The sequence below is a fragment of the Ciconia boyciana genome, chromosome 10 (assembly GCF_034638445.1).
Source record: "Ciconia boyciana chromosome 10, ASM3463844v1, whole genome shotgun sequence".
Taxonomy (NCBI): Eukaryota; Metazoa; Chordata; class Aves; order Ciconiiformes; family Ciconiidae; genus Ciconia; species Ciconia boyciana.
In genome coordinates, this window is record NC_132943.1 from 2,306,156 (window position 1) to 2,322,686 (window position 16,531).

General features: G+C 42.5%; 1 protein-coding gene across 8 annotated transcripts in view; it reads left to right on the top strand.

The window, feature by feature from the left end:
• The window catches only part of CACNB4 (calcium voltage-gated channel auxiliary subunit beta 4), a 112,429-nt gene that overhangs the window by 79,702 nt on the left and 16,196 nt on the right, over positions 1 to 16,531 (top strand). For 7 of the 8 annotated variants that reach the window (XR_012044406.1, XR_012044407.1, XM_072874901.1 and 4 more), the window contains 8 exons: positions 426 to 556; positions 2,962 to 3,038; positions 3,415 to 3,434; positions 3,543 to 3,623; positions 5,760 to 5,818; positions 9,778 to 9,887; positions 11,502 to 11,653; positions 14,705 to 14,800. Coding sequence is in view for 6 of the 8 variants with exons in the window: in XM_072874901.1 (XP_072731002.1) it covers positions 426 to 556; positions 2,962 to 3,038; positions 3,415 to 3,434; positions 3,543 to 3,623; positions 5,760 to 5,818; positions 9,778 to 9,887; positions 11,502 to 11,653; positions 14,705 to 14,800 (726 nt within the window). In the remaining 2 variants the exon portion in view is untranslated. The remainder of the gene's footprint in view (positions 1 to 425; positions 557 to 2,961; positions 3,039 to 3,414; positions 3,435 to 3,542; positions 3,624 to 5,759; positions 5,819 to 9,777; positions 9,888 to 11,501; positions 11,654 to 14,704; positions 14,801 to 16,531) is intronic. The other variant, XM_072874904.1, reaches the window with a different exon arrangement.

A 16,531-nucleotide genomic window follows, 5' to 3' on the forward strand; every position in this document is an offset into this window, starting at 1 on the left:
ATGGTGATCTGAAGGTGTTATTTTTATGTTTGACTGCTTTATATGGCCGCTGTGAGGTAGTTTGGTGGCCTTGGTTCACCAGAAGTTGGTTCGTCTCATTAAATCACCATCACCCTCAGCACCTTAGTTGGTGACATCAGAGGAAAAGTCACAGCAGGTTGTGCTGGGGCAGTTAAGAGATAAGCAGTACTGCCACAGGTAACGCTGCTTTCCACTGTCCGGCTGCAAAGAAGACATCAACCTTCCACATACTGCCTAGCACCTTTTAACTTCACTTAAATTCATACGGATTGTCCAGCATTCAGACATCAGTGTGAGTCTGATTTTGTTGACCAGTATGGAGTTAAGGATTGTGGATAACAAAATAAGGGAGTTTCGGACATGGAGCATTTTGAACTGAAGCCAGTAACCTTTCTATGTTCCAGAAATATAATAATGACTGGTGGATAGGAAGGCTGGTTAAGGAGGGCTGCGAGATTGGCTTTATTCCAAGCCCGCTTAGACTGGAGAATATCCGCATTCAACAGGAGCAGAAGAGAGGACGTTTCCATGGAGGGTAAGAATGCTGTAACCTTTTAAAATAATTTAAAATAATTTCTGACACCGGACAGTATTTTCAAAGGTCACTTGATTCTTTTTTATTGCAGTGCATTTGGAGGAGTGTTTGATTTGGGATTCCAAATGAAAATACGTATTTGCAGAGAATAGACGTGTTAGATATTGACAATGAGAAACAAGAAGAAAATGTGTATTGACTTTAGGAAGGATCAGTATTACAGTATGAGTGTTAATGACAGAAATTTCTGAAGGGCTAGAGAGTTTTATGTCCCCATGGGTTTAAGTCAACTTGGTGCTCAAAGGCTGCCAGATTTTTTTCCCAGCTGTTATGTTCTTAAGGTTGTGGGTTTTTTCTTTCTTTTTTTCCTTCTCTCCATTTTGGCCAAAACCAGACTTTTCAAAATTTATAAGATGAGCTTTGTCATTTGACTTCCTTTATTCTTCATCTTCCGGCCTGACCATTCTGTGTCTCCACACTGCTAGAGCTGGAGATTGCAAGTCCCTGGAAAAATATAAACTTGGTCACAGGTCTAGGAAGTAAAACTCATTTCTCATAATCTCAGTTCAGACGCTGAAATCACTCTTCTATTGGCTGAATACACAAAATACTTTTTTATTATTAGTATTACTTTACTACTAGCATATTATTCCCACTAATTGAAAACGAAATTTAAATGTTCACACAGATAACAAGGAGACAAAACTTCTAGTACTGCAGAGTAAAGAGATGTGAGCCAATTGAATCTGGACCTAATAGATAGCAGTAAGAGGGGCATAATTTAGCCTGTATAGTACTGTCAGGGAATTGGCATACTAATATACTTAATCAAGGTCAGGAATCATTTCAAGTATAAACCATCTGGGGAAATGTTTTTAGAATGATTGAACAGCATTAACTGTGCTTTTTCCAAATTGCTTTTATAATTTTTGAAATAGCTTCAGAGGAAGCCAGTGTATCTCAATGTACAGAAAGAAGATTATCTAATTCAGAGAGATGGACACCAACAGAGTATTTAGGATACTGTTTCAGATACAGCATATTAGAAAAATTCTCTGCTTGTGTGAATGGGCACAACTCCACCGAATCACCAATTCTTGCAAAGATTTTGTCTAATCTCACCTATGGAGAATGTTAGGAATAAAATCAAGTATGATAGAGACAGGGGAAATACTGTAAATGATATCTATTAAGTTTTTAAGTAGTCTGCACTAACACCCCTGGATTTGTATGATAAAATTGAAAGTAATGTATAATGATAAAATAGTTTATTTTTGAGCACCTTTGTTAGATGCAGTCATATAGTATCTGTACCTTAAGATTTCTTTAAAAGCTGTGACTAGCTGTGATACTAAGGCTCTATGTGATGATGAATTCTAGTTTTGTCTAAGTAAGGCAGTGAAAAGTCATCTATTAAAGAGAGTTTCTAGAGTCCAGTATATGTTTGCAAAGGATTTGCCAAGTCCAGGAGTAAACAATCCCTGCTCTGGAGAGCATATGGCAAGCAAGCAAGGACAAAATACTGACTGGGACTAGTATCCTCTTGCTGGTCAGTCTGTATGTAATGAAAAATACTAAACACTGTGCTAAAGATGGAGATTGTACCATGGGACTATGTCACCTGCAGTAATCGGGTTGCTTGAACAGTCCTCCTCTTTCTGCCCTGAGCTCTCCTTCCCTCCTCCCATCTCCTCCTCAGCTGCTTGTGCAATGAGCTGAATTAGAGAGCTGATTGACCTGAACATCTTCCCCCTCCCCAAACCAGTTTCCTGTTCCAGTCTGCTGCGGGTTTGTGCTGGGTGCATCACACGGGGAGAGGAGGGCAGGACACAGGGGGCAGAACTGCCTGGCTGGAAGCAGGGAGGTACAGGGAATGGAAAAAGCAGCTGCTTAAACCAGTGTTACTACACAACAAAAGCTATTTACACCACCAGTTAAGATCCCAGCCTTGCCGAGAGATGTTTCTGGCTAGTCACGTGTGCTGGTAGAGAGACCCTGCAAGACACAGGAATGCTGGGTGGGGGATCTCGTGCAGAGCTGGGCTATGCGCTGCATTTAGCAGATGTCTGTGACTAGAGCGGCTGCATTTCCCTGCCTATGGGCTGATCACAGAAAAGCTTTGCTCAGTCTGTAGTGGAACCTGCTCTCCCCTCATGGCCTGTATGCAGCTCTTCCAGACGTGGAGGTCTGCTTAATTACAGGCACTTTGGTTTCCCCACGTCCCTGCCTGGTACCCTTCACCTCTCACTGCAGAGGAAGCTTTCTCACAGCGTGAATGTGGGTGAAGACTCTCTGCTTTACCATGTGATTTCTCATGGGGTAGTTTCTCATGGCTGCTGCCTAAAGCCTGGCATATTTGCATCTCTAGGCGCTTGGTGTTAATGGGGCTCTTTCTGATACCGTAGGAAATCGAGTGGAAATTCTTCTTCAAGTCTCGGAGAAATGGTTTCTGGCACATTTCGAGCCACACCCACTTCCACGGGTAAGACAGAATTTTATTTAAGGAAACTCTTGCTATTTCTAATACTTCTATTTTAAAAACCGTATATGAAAAAGGCAGGTTTCCCCCCTTTCCTGACTTATTAAGATGTTCTACAGAAAAGTGCTTGCGTGCAGAGGTAGAGAAAGACGTCTATTTCTAGACATGTGGTAGTTGCTAAGGGACTGGGAAAAATCTCGGGAAAAAGTGGCAGCTGCCCCCAGAATGGAATGAATGACCAATTTAAACAGGGCTGACCAAAAGGGAGGTGCACTGAGAGAAATCAAAAGTGCATTGAGAAAGGGATTTTTGTTTGCAAGTGTTATGGTTGTTATACACAGTGTGCATTTTTTAACCAAGTTCTCATTTGGTCTTTTAGCAAAACAGAAACAAAAAGTGGTAAGTAGTGCTTTCCTTTTATTTTATTTAATTCTAATACATAATTCCCAGGATTTTCATATGGATCTTCTTTGGTTAATGATCCGAAGGGTTGTTTTCTTCTTCTAGACAGAACATGTTCCCCCATATGATGTAGTACCATCAATGAGACCTGTTGTCTTGGTGGGTCCATCACTGAAAGGCTATGAGGTATGTATTCCAGGTATTTGCAATTAGTATTTTCTTATCTATAATCTTCCTTAGTACATTTAGTGTGTGTGGTCCAGTACAACTGTTCTATGCTAATTTAAAGTGATCTTAGCTTAAATAATTGTCAAAAATGTTATATAAAAACTAAGAGCATAGTTAGCACTTTTCACTGTTTGGGTGAGGTACCAGATGAATTTTTTTCTACCTTGCAACAGTGTCTGTTACTTGCGTTGTCTCAGCTGAAGGGTAGGTAACATAAGTACACTGGCACTCTCTCTGCAGTTTTACTGCTTTAAACACAATGCACATCCATTATTTCTGGTACAGTTATTCTTGATTAAATCAAATAAGAAAAAGAGAATTTGTGTCCACTACAAGGAAAAGTTGGAGCAGTCAAATTAACTAGCTAGACTTCTGTGTACATGTAAAATTTTAACTTCAAAGCATGTGCTGGTTTGACTAATTAGCAAAAAGTTTGAAGAAGCTTCCCCATTGTTTGCCTTTTTTCATTTATGAAAACTTTACATCTTCCCATGGAACTCAGTGTTGGCAAATGAAGTAGCTGGGCTATTGCAGCGTATTCAGTTTTATTCTCCAGCACCTGAAACTGAATATGGGAACTAATGATTATTATTTCAGTATGTTTTCTTGATGTTTATTTTTTTAAGATTATTAGTATATGCAAATATATATGTAAAGAAACCTTTAACCCTTCTAAATTATTTGCCTCTGTTCAGTGTGGAAGTAGGTATGATAACATGAACAGATAAACAGGACACTTTTTTCAAGGCTGCTACAGATTCAAATGAGCATTTAACACGTGCTAAACAAGCATAGGCTTTTAGCAGGGCATTTTAGTGAACTTAACCATCTGTTAAGTGTTTTGCTGAATTAGGAACTAAATGAACATGAACATAAAATCAAAGATACACTTCATTTGGCTTAATTAATGTTGTTAGTACTTTATAGGATATTATTAAACATATTGGAATGGTTCTTTTTGGAAGATTAGAACATGGTACCATTATTAGCATAATGCAGTGTTCTTGCATTGGTTTTTTCGTAAGAATGATTGAAAGTGTAGTTTAGCAAAGCAGGTACTTCATGTTCTACTCTCTGCCTTTTAATTTTATGGTGATGTTTCTTGACAGGAATAAATTTTATCCATTGATTTCCATGGTGCTGCACCACAGATTAATTTGCCTAGGGACTCTCAAGTTTGGAGGGGAGAGAGGCTGTTTGTTCATACAAATATGCCGTCCTGCCTTTGAGAAAATAATACTAAACATGACATCTTGAACATATAAAGGTGTATAAATGGTAACAGAGTTAGAATATTAATTTCAGTTACAAATAGGGATCTACATAACAGAAACACATTGATCTTACTTTGCAACCTACATGGGAAAATTCTTTTGACTGTTTTTTTTCTGACTAAATTCTGAAGGAACCATTTTGAAAGATAACCTAGGAGAAAGAAACTGCTAGAGGCCTGGGTGCTTTGATTAAGTTCCTGTCTAGACTGGCAGATAATAGGTGTCAGCCTGAGCTGTCCTGAAAAGGACAAGGAGCTCATTCAATAAAGCCCCAATAAAGTTGGGGCTGAGCATCTCTCGGATGCTGTACCATGTACAGGAATGGAAGCATCCATTTTTTCTGTTTGTATGCCTCTCTGAGAATAGTTTTTCTCTTCTGTTAGAACAGTCATCCAACACGATAAATCTTGTATCTGAAGTTTTAAGCCAGTTCTAACAATGTTATTGTAGGAAAAAAACAAATGATCTATTCAACCCGAATAGTCCCATATGCTTCTGACGCGTTCTGAAGCCTGTTGGGAATGGTATTGCTATGGAAGGTGGTGAGGTGTGCTCTAATGCTTCAGTGCAAGTCAAGACAAGAGCAGAAAGAGTGACAGCTCTCACATCCTCCGTTCCGCATTTTGGAGAATGAGTCAGAAAATTTGCACGTATTTATTACAAAGCGTGCTGCCAAGAGCATGAAAATTAAATGATTGCTACCTATAAAAGGTATTGATTGTTGGCAGTATCCTTACCTTCTACTTACCTCTTTTCTTACTTTTGACTTCTTTTTCTCCCTATCAATCCTCCCTGTTCAATCTTCCTCACCTCTGCAAAGGTGACAGACATGATGCAGAAAGCTCTCTTTGACTTCCTGAAGCACAGGTTTGATGGGAGGTGAGAAATACTGTCCTTTTCATGCTTTTTTTTCCCCCATGTGTTACTAACATTTTAGTGATTTTTTTTTTTTTTTTAATGCAAGAAGATTGATGCATGTTCAAAACTGATTTACTGGCTTTGTATCAACACTGAAATGCAGCCAGCTGTGAGGTGGAACACAGCTACTGTATTACTAGAAGTGCATGTATCTTCATGTCTCCTATGTCTGTAGTAGGATTTCTTAGGTTTAACAGAATAATTCTGCCTCAGTATCTTACCAGCCTGAAGTTACAGGAGAAATCGAGATGAAAGGTGACTGGGGCACATGGAAAGTGCCAAAATGTCTTTAAAGATGGCATTACCAGGCTCAGGTTTTTCGTGTTGCCCTGGGAAGCAGGCTGTGCCCCTTGTTCAGCTGGGATTCGGAGGGAAGGGTGCCAGCCAGTGAACAGCCTTTCAGCAGAGCCCAGCTCCAGGCTCGCTGCTGGCTGCCTTCCCCCCCGGAGAGCTCCCAAATCACTGCTCTGCAGCCTGAGCTGACTGCATGTTGGGTAAATTGAACTGCTTTTTCAAAGAGCTGTCCAGTTCCTTTAATGTCGTGGAACAGTTGAGAAAGCATGACTGATTGCACGCAAAAGTATAGTTTTATTCACAGTCCTTTGGGGATATGAAGATTTCTTAAGCATTGGATACAAAAGTGTGTACTGCTGGACCAGCTCAGCCAGCCGCTGAAGTGTGCAGACACCAAATCATAACTGCCTCTTGATTTTATTTTGAAGTTGCTCTAATTGGGCTAGGTTCACTCCAGCACCTTTTGTGAAGTTCCAGGCTCCTTTACAGCAGGATGTTCTCTAAATAAAACTAATCACACCCTAGCCCTGAAATAAGTGTCAGAAAGAGCAGATTTCAACAGGGTGGAGTAACAGTGCTTCAAACCAACACCTAAGAAAAACCAACTCTTAAATATTCTTGGTAGTCAAAAATACTTAAAAAGGCAGTTTGAAGAAGGAAATGCTGAGAACTAAAATATAGAAGAAAGTGTGTCAGAACTTCAAAAATTGTAAGGAGGGTTCATCTTGTTGAGCTGGAACACAGAGAATATTTCCTGATGAGCTGTGAGAAGCGTAATTTGGATTTCTTTGCTAGGAACATAGGCTTGGTCTGTGGCATCTCTTCCTTTCCACTGGAGCTTGTCAGTAGTCGTAGGTGTCTGCTGCATCTTTGGGATGTTCTGCCCTTCCTTCATCCTAGTTTGTTCAGTATATTCTAACTGTGAAAAGGAGCTTCTACTGTGCTAGCTAGTATGTAACAGTAAGTCAGGTTTAAAAATACCTAAAACATTGGCACTAAGACAGTGAAAATAATAGTGTCTGTTGTTTAGAAAAGGTGGAGTAGGATTTATGGTCAAGGTACCTTTTGGGGTGCAGTGAGAAGATGGCAGTGCTGAACTAACCCATAAACAGCTTAGGGAAAACGTTTAATGATCAACTTCTCTGCAGAATATCTCCTCTCCTCCCCTATTTTTAATTGCCCAGCTCAAGTGATTTTAGCAGATTCTACAAACGTAGTGATTGATTTAAAACCTGACAGATGAAGCACTGTACGTGGCAGCCCACAGTTAAATTTGTCATTTTTTCTGAGCTGTTCGGGCGTCCTGTCAGTGCCTCCTCTCCCCACTCCGGAGCAGTGCGACTGCTCTGGTTCCACGGCAGCTCGTTGCATGAGCTCCGGTGCCCATCTGCATGAGGTGTAGGTACAGAACCGCAGCGTATGTTCTCTTCCAGCTGTTGGCATATGACTGTCAGCTTTGCATATGCCGGTGGTAACTGAGAGTCATTGTTTTCAGTAGGAAACTATGGCAACGGGAAGTGATAAGTCATCTCCAGTTGCCACGACGTGATTGCTATGAATATATCCTTTATGAGGTATATTTTTATACCCTATATGAGAATGTACTAAGCAGAGGCTTGATCCACAGAGATCAGCAGTGCCTAAATACAGGGAACAAAATGTAAAGCACACTTAGACGCACCCATTTAGGCTGCTTGATCTGGTGGGAGGCAGGACTGCTCCTTGCCTTGCTCTTCTGTCTTTTCCCGCACCATGCCCTTGGTCTGCACAGAGGGGCAAAAGGGAGAGATTCTGCCCGGAGTGAGGTATTTTTTGGACATCCTATTGCCATTAGCAATACTAGCAGCTAGGTCAGCTAGAAGTATGAAATTTCAGCATTGAAAAAGTTAAATGCCACAAGCAAGCTGATACAATTGACTTTAGCTCTGAGTAACTTTAGAAAAATGAATCAAATTCCTTTTCAGGCACCTCAGCTGCTTCTTGGTCCTTCTGCCAACTTTTACAGCTTTGCAGGCTTTTCCTCCCCCCTTTTCTTTCTCTTTTTCTCCATCTCTTCTGCAATTTTGTGACAGGTCTGCCTTACCAAGAAGGAAAATGACTGTCCAAGGAGGAGCTTGTCAAAAGACTTCAGTGAGATTTGAACTAGCAGGACTCCTTCCCTACCTCTTAATACACTTGGCTTCTGTCAGCTCCTTCTATTGTAACTGCAACATCCTCTTCTGGCCAGTGAACTGAAGGAAAGGCCCGAGGGCTGTGTTGTGCAGGCCTGCTGAAAGGAGTCTGGTAAAGCTTGGCTGGCACAAGGCATTCAGGGAACCGCTGCTGCAGAGGCTCTAACGGCATCGTTTTCTAAATGCATTGTGTTTAATCACTGTTGCATAGACCAAGCCTGACTCTATACACCGTGTAAGCAAAGCATAGCAAAGGCACAGTTTTTTCTTAACATCTTTCAGCAACAGTGATACTTAGGATTACTTCTTACTCAGGAAGAATGAAATGCTTATATCTGGCACAGTAGGTGAGGGTTTGTGGTCCTTCCTCTGTTACAAGTCTCAGATTCCAGCAGTCAGAGATTTAGGAGCTCCCTGAGCCAGAGGTGCGATCTGGACCACCATGTTTTATCGTCACCTCTGGACCCATGATCCATTAATTTCTCCCATTTCTTTTTTAAACTCATTTATACTCTCTACTGTATTTTCTGGCAATAAAGTTATTTATGTATTCTGCAGAAAAATACTTGCACTTCTTTTTAACCCTCCACCTGATAATTTCATTTAGAGCTGCATAAATCTTACGTTCTATGGAATAGGTGCTAGTCATTTCCAGCTTGCTTTCTTTTCATTATTCATGGCTCTTTGGCTCATCACAGTCCTCCTAAATGGGTTTTACGTGAAGTGATTGTGTGGTCTTTGTTTTATAACCTTTTGTCTCTTGTCAGCTCACTGACAGATCAAGTAAAAAAATCACCTTCCTTAAGTTAAAGAGGAGGCTCCAGCAGTACAGATAGCTGTGGCTCAACTTACTTTCCTCCTGTTCAACCATGAGCCAAGTCATTTAGCCCATCGGCACAGCTCCCTGTCTGGAAAAGGAGAGTGCGTGTTGGAGGACCAGTCTCCTAAAGCAAGCAGCTCTGTTCAGTGACTCACAGGCACTCAGATATGAGTGACGTGGTCTGCTCAGATGTCCAGACATGGCCCTTCCTTACCTCTCAGCAACGTCACGTTTAATCAATGGTTTAACTATCTGGGAAGAGAAGTGCTGTTACTGTTGTGACTGTTGTTCTGTATGCCCTAAGACTCGCATAACTTGTAGTATTTATGGTACTGTGTAAATTCATGTAGGAGAGGAGTGAGTTGGGGAGGAGAAAAGTTAACTAACGCATTAAGTAGAATAACAGAACCTATATGCCAGAGTCTACAATACTGTAGGGAATAGAAAATACTTTACAGTTATGCAGCATTTCTCTTCAGTTGTTCTTTAATGATGACATAACTCAGCTATAAAACATGTCTGAGTGGTATTTTATTGTATTTGCACTTTGGAATGGAACGTAGCTGTAAATCATGCACAGTGCACTGAATATTTGACTGCTGTGTTTTTGTTCTGTCCTGTGTTCTTACTCATAGGATATCAATAACTAGAGTGACAGCTGACATTTCTCTTGCTAAGAGGTCTGTTCTAAATAATCCGAGCAAGAGGGCAATAATTGAGCGGTCAAATACAAGATCCAGTTTAGGTAAGACATTGACACAGATGTAATTCTGAACACGGTTACATACTGGAGGAAAGTGACAGGATTTCAGCCTTGAAGATGTCATCAGTTCTGCAATTTTAAATGTGTCTACAGCATTTTAATATATAATTCTGAATTTCACATACTCAAATTGGAGACAAATTTTTCCTGACTCAGGAGGGGCAACGGAGCACAATGTACTGCGTTAGTCTCGCATTAAGCAATTACCTGGGCTAGAGCAAGCTGTATTATAGCTGCTATTTGCAAAAGATGAGTTAGGGGCCTGCAGTCAGAATATGGGTTCAGTGCTGTTTCCTCCCAAGGTGAGTTGACCTCACAGCTCCCTCTTCGCAGCCCTGTGCTTTTAATTCCACATCACAAGGTGCCAAAGAGCTTTCACCTTGTCCAGCCAAGAAGGAAACATGTTGTTCCTGACCCTGGGACTGGTTTTGTATTTAATGTTGAACAGCTACAGCTTAATTTTGCTGTCTAGCCGTGAGCCTCTGGGTCTTCCCACCCTCTCCTCACAGTGTCATGACTGGTGGGTTATACTGGCCTGATGAATTTTTATTTCTTTCACAAGGGTGGAAATTTGTGTGTAGTGTATGCATGCCAATAACCTGCTCTCTGGGACGCCATCCTAGGGGGTGGGAGGAGTTGGTTTTCAGTCTTCTCAGGAAGAAGAGGCTCTTAAACCCAATTCTCTGACATCCTGAGTGACTGTTGGAACTAGAGGTGTAGGTCGTAGGACGCTTCACTTCTAGTTGGCATTCTAGCACAGGAGTAGGCACCCCAAAATTAAGTGCTGCAAAGGTGAGTACTAAATCTTCTTGTGCCTGTGAGCATGCATTGCTCTGTGGAACAGCTCTGGGGCAAATTAAATGCATGTGAGTTGCTGACATACAACTCTTCTGTGCTTTGGTGGTATCACTTACAGGCTTCAATTTGTGCTGAGTTTATCTATTTAAAATTTGTCACATGTATATGAATGATTAAGAAGGGTCAGAACAATGACTATCAGAAATATAATTTACAGGAAAATAAATCTCTCCTTTTTCTTCAGACAAAAGTGCTTTGGTGTGAACATTGCCATTAGTGCCTTTTTAAATAATACCCTGTCAATTATTTAACAAACATTTTTTGTGGTTATAGAATTAGGAGGTCACAGTTCTGCTTTTCGTACAGACTCTTGTTTAAGTTAAGTCAGAATTACAATCTGAGAACAAAAAAAGTTTTAAGAAATATCCATACATCACTTGCTGTCGAAAATAAAAAAATCGTATGACTCCTAAGTTATTTAGCAGATTTGGAAAATATGCTTAAGTCTATTTTGTGTTAATAGAAACGTGCATTTAATTGTACCCAGTGTTTAAATACACTGATACTATAAAGGAACATCATACATATGTATTTTCAGGCAACAGAATTGTCTCAAAGGTAATGTTTATTTTAAAAATTGCCTGAGTAATAGGTTATTTTATGGAAATTACATTAATTCACATATGGAGTTCATATACTGAATGTATACAGTCTATGAAAATAAATGGGTGATGATATTTTTGTCTTAAGTAATGCTGGGGTTGAATGTTTTTCACCTGTTTTGTTTTCCTTTACTAGCTGAAGTACAGAGTGAAATTGAAAGAATCTTTGAGCTGGCAAGGTCCTTACAACTGGTTGTCCTAGATGCAGACACTATCAATCACCCTGCACAACTTATCAAGACATCTTTAGCACCAATTATTGTCCATGTTAAAGTGTCTTCTCCAAAGGTAATGTATCTCACCTTTAAAATATGTGCATTTGAGAGGGACCTGGAGAGCAGTGTGGGAAGCGAGCAGTATGGTATCTGCACCTGAAGAAATGAAGAGTGAGATGAAGAGAAAAAAAGTGAAATTTTTAGATCAGGGGATTGACAAGGGAATGTCTGATGCAATTTCTTTTTTCTGCCCTAAACCTTAACCTAGCCTTAGGCCGAGCCTTAGATGAGGCACCCACCAATTCAGTAGACAAAAAAATTCCTGAAGAGCAAATTCTTTCTGTAGCTCTCAGTTCCCCTTGGCAGTCCCTTTGCAGCCCCCTACCCCAACACGGCTGTAGTTCTGGGTTGTCTCTCTACAAACCTTGGGCTGAGCTTCAGAGAAGACACCCAGCCCTTTGCCCACCTCCCAGGCAGTTAATGATGGTTGTCCGTTGATCGCAAACAAAGCCCGTCTGTTTTTGTCTGTGGCTTCTATGTGGGGCACGTTGATACACCATCCACTGCCGGATCTGGACCAGTGTGGCCAGGCTGCTAGCCAGCTCCTGCCGTGGAGCGTGAATGTGACTATTGCTCAGGAGTGCAGCCCAGACCGTACCACGACCATGGCTGTTAGTGCAGAAGGGGGCCTTGGAGTCATGACAGAGAGTCTGGGTCTCATGGAATCAGCGCAGTGATGGTGGGATGCTGCCCAAGACCTGCTGGAGTGACCACCGTGGCACATCAGAGATGTCTACAGAGAGCCATGTGCCAGTTCTTGGTGCAGCTGACCAGATGATGGGGGAGGTTCTGCTGGACCTGCTACCAGGGGGAAAAAGGAAGAACTAGACAGAGTTGTGAAGGTCCAGGACAGCCTTGGCTGTAGCAACCATGAGATGGTGGAATTTAAGATCCTGAAAGAAGTGGGCAGTACAAATAACAGAATTGCAGATCTGGACCCTAGAACTGGCTTGTTCAGGGACCTATTCAGCAGGATCCCGTAAAAGGCTGTCTTGGATAACAAAGCAGCTCAGGAAAGCTGTGTGGTCCTCATGGACAGCTTCCTCCAAGCACAAGAATGATCTGTTCCTATGTGGAGCTGGGCGGGAGAGCAGTGTGGATGAACAGGGAACAGCCTGAGCTCATACACAAAAAGCAGACACACAGAAGATGGATGGTGGGGACAGGCATCCCAGGAGGAATACATCCTGGCGGGGAGTTAAGAAAGCCAGAGTTCAGCTGGAGCTAGAACTAGCAAGAGGTCTTAAGGGTAACAAAAAGGGCTTCTGTAAGAACATGGCAAGCAGAAGAAAAGTTAAGAAAAGTGTGGGCCCACTGCAGTGTGTGGCAGGGACCCACAGCAGCGGAAGGTAGATCTGGAGACCACCCAACTAACTGGACATTTGCAAGACCAAGGGACCAGATAGGGTTCATCTGAAGGAGCAGCCTCATGCCATTGCAAAGCTGCTCTCTGTGACCTTTTAAAGCTCATAGGGATCTGGGAAGGTTCCTGATCACTGGGAAAAGGCAGATGTCACATTCATTCTCAAGAAGGGCAAGAAGGAGGATCTGGGGAACTACAGGCCAGTCAGTCTCACCTCAGTCCCTGGGGAGGTTATGGAGCAAATCCTTTGGGAAGCTGTTCCCCAGCCACGTGCAGGACAAGAAGGGGATTGGGAGCAGCCAGCAGGGATTTACCAAGGGCAAATCATGCCTGACCAACCCGGCTGCCTTTTGTCATGAGATTATGACCCCAGTGGACAAGGGAAGAGCAGTGGCTGTTAGCCTTTACTTTAGCAAGGCTTTGATGTGGTCTCCTTGTCGTATCCTGATGAGCAAATTGGTGAGATATGGTGTGGATAAGTGTGGACTGTAAGAGAGGTGGAAGATGGGATGGACTGCTGGGTTCAGGGTGCTGGTCAGAGGTGCAAAGTCCAGCTGGCAGCTGGTTACCAGTGCTGTCACTCAGGGATCTGTAATGGGGCCAGTACAGTTCAACACTTTTGTTAATGACCTTTGTTAATGTACAAGGTTGTGGGCAATACCTAATTCTGGGGCAGGTTAATTAATGTGCCAGAGGGCAGGGCTGTCGTTTAGAGGGACCCTGGCAGGCTGGAGAAAGGAGCTGTCAGGAACCTGTTGAAGTTCAGCAAAGGCAAATACCAAGTCCTGCCCCTGGGCTGGAGTAGCCCCCTGCCCCAGGCCAGGCTGGGGCCCACTGGCTGGGGAGCCGCTCTGCAGCCAGGGACCTGGGGCTCTTGGTGGGTAACAATTTGGACAGAAGTGAGCAGTGTGCCCTTGCAGCAGAGAATCAGCCGGATGTTGGGCTGTACGAGCAAAGATGGGTCAATCCTGGCTCAGAGAGGTGGTGGGGTCTCCTTGGAAATGTTCAAACCTCAGCTGGACGAGGACCCGAGCAGTCTGATCCAGCTGGCCTTACTTTGAGTGAGGGGTTGGCACAGAGACCTCTAGAGGCCCTTCCAACTTCAAAAATACTCTGTTGTTCTGTGATCCTGTAATTTTCTCTGAAACATTACAGAGAAATAATTTAGGATTCCTAACTTTTCCACCCCTTCAATTCTAGTAATGAACACAGTGGAAGGAAAAATAATAGTTATATGAACTGTGTGTGTAAAATACCTTCTGTACCCAAAATGCACCTCAGAACAGATTAAGTTACAGCATTATTGCTACACAACATAACACGCTGCTAGTGTTGTGCCACAGTCAATCCATCAATCTAGTATAATTCTGTATTATAAATTATATATAATTTTCGTGGTCCTCTAGAAGATTACATTTGTCAAAAATAATCTATTACTTCGGGTAGAATAAAGCAAAATCACCATTTGCACTGCATTTGAAATATTTGCAGGGGATCAAACACGATGCAGAGGGAAATGTGCACAGCTTTCAGGGACGTTATCAGAAAGGTTTGTGCTTATATTCAAGGACAATATTTTATCCATTTTGTTAAACATAATGGAGAGCTTCTGAATTTGGTAATCCTCCAATGGGATGTCAGTCTGAGCTTTATGGAGATACGCAATTCTTAAACTCACATTTTCCTCTTTTCCTCTGTCAGGTTTTGCAGCGACTGATTAAATCTAGAGGAAAGTCACAAAGTAAACACTTGAATGTTCAGTTGGTGGCAGCTGATAAACTTGCACAATGCCCACCAGTAAGTACAGAAGAAAGGCTAAAGAACTTGTGATACGTGGAGTTTTAAAGATTTCTGCTGTGTTGGTCCTTGATTATAGCCCAGTTCATGTTATCACTTCACTTTATGGCGATTCAGATGGCCCTGCAATTGCAACCCTTGATCAGCTTTCATTGCTAAGAAACCAGTTGTTTGATACTTTCATTCTGATTATCTCCTGTGCTGGGTTTATTATGATCTTTGGCAAGGTGACGGGTCAAAAATGACGTGTATGGTAAAACCGATCTACTAGCACATTAGCAAATTATATTATTTGCGGAGCAGTGCTGTCTTAAGGTCCCAAAAGGCCAAAGTCTCAGACTCCTGGTTTGAGAGGAGGCTGCAGAGGACTTTTCCTTCAGCTGCACAGCGAGTCCAGACGCCCTGTCTGTACGGTGTGAGTCGTGTGTCTGCATGCATGTGATCCCCGAGCCTCCTGACACAGCAGTGCCTGCAGGCCATTCCAGTTACCTCATCGGGGCACAGCCACTGCTCACCGACCATTTTATCAAAGATACTGATTACTCACCTTGACTAACCTGCTGCTTAAGGAGCAGAGGTCCTGGATAGTTGATGAGGCAGGCGGGTGCTGTGCAGAAAGGTGTACAGGTGTTTGGACAGGGCAGCTCAAACTTGCTTTATTTTTTAAAGCCATGCCTGGTTTCTGCGAAAGAGAAAGCTACTCAGTGGAAACAAACTTGGATGTGGACTTGCTTTTACAGTGTAATAGCTGTGCGTAACATTGGTCTGGTAGTGCAGAGACTACTGTTCCTACCAGGGGAATGATCAGACAGTCCGGCCTATGGCTTGCTGATTGCCCATCTTTCTCATGCCAAAGAACTGTGAGTAGAAATCAGATTAATTCAGAGAAATTCAGAATAGACACTGGGAAGGTTTCCACGATGGTACTCTCTGACTTAAAATAGGCAAAGTGCTGACAAAAGAACTGTCTTGGAACGATCTAGGAACGAATCTGGGAGTTGAGATCAGCAGAACGAATGCCCGACCCTAATGGTCAGATAGTGCTTCTAGAAGACTTTGCCTTGTGTTATGTAGACCTTAAAGAGATGGCCTCTGTTTCAGATGGCTTTTATTCTCAATTCAAATGAAAGTAACAAAGTTCAAGCAGCTTTTGTTCTGGAGTAATGATCCACAAGGATTTATTTCCATGAAACTTAACTTGGTTTTGTATGCCTCTTAAGATACCAAACTTCACAGCCTCCTCCTCTCTTGTCCCCACGGGCCATAAAAAGATAATTCAGGTATTTCTGGGCACTCCTCCTAAATTATAGCGATAGATGTCACTTTTTAACTGTTCCCATTGGTAGCAATTGAGGCTGAGCCACATCTCCTTTAGGCCAGTGCTCTCATGCCCCTCAGATGCCCCAGAGCTGCTGTTGGTGGGAATGGTGGCACTCCATCCAGCAGGAAGGGAGACCTGGAGACAGCTTTCTCTTTCTCTCTCCTCTTGCCCGCTGGTTGACCTTTTAGGTTAGCTCTTGCCATCAGGTAGACCTTGCCTAATTGCTAGCTAGTGCGTGGAGACTGCCAGCCTCTGCTGCACTGGGGTGCCCTGTCTGGAAGAGACTTCTGTGGCCTCAGGTCTGCCCAATAATTCTGCCTTGGCTTAGCAAGAGAGTGGGGTAATTCCATAGGTACGGATCGGCTTTCTGAAAACTACCTTTTCAAGCTGACTGACACTGCTAGTGAGTT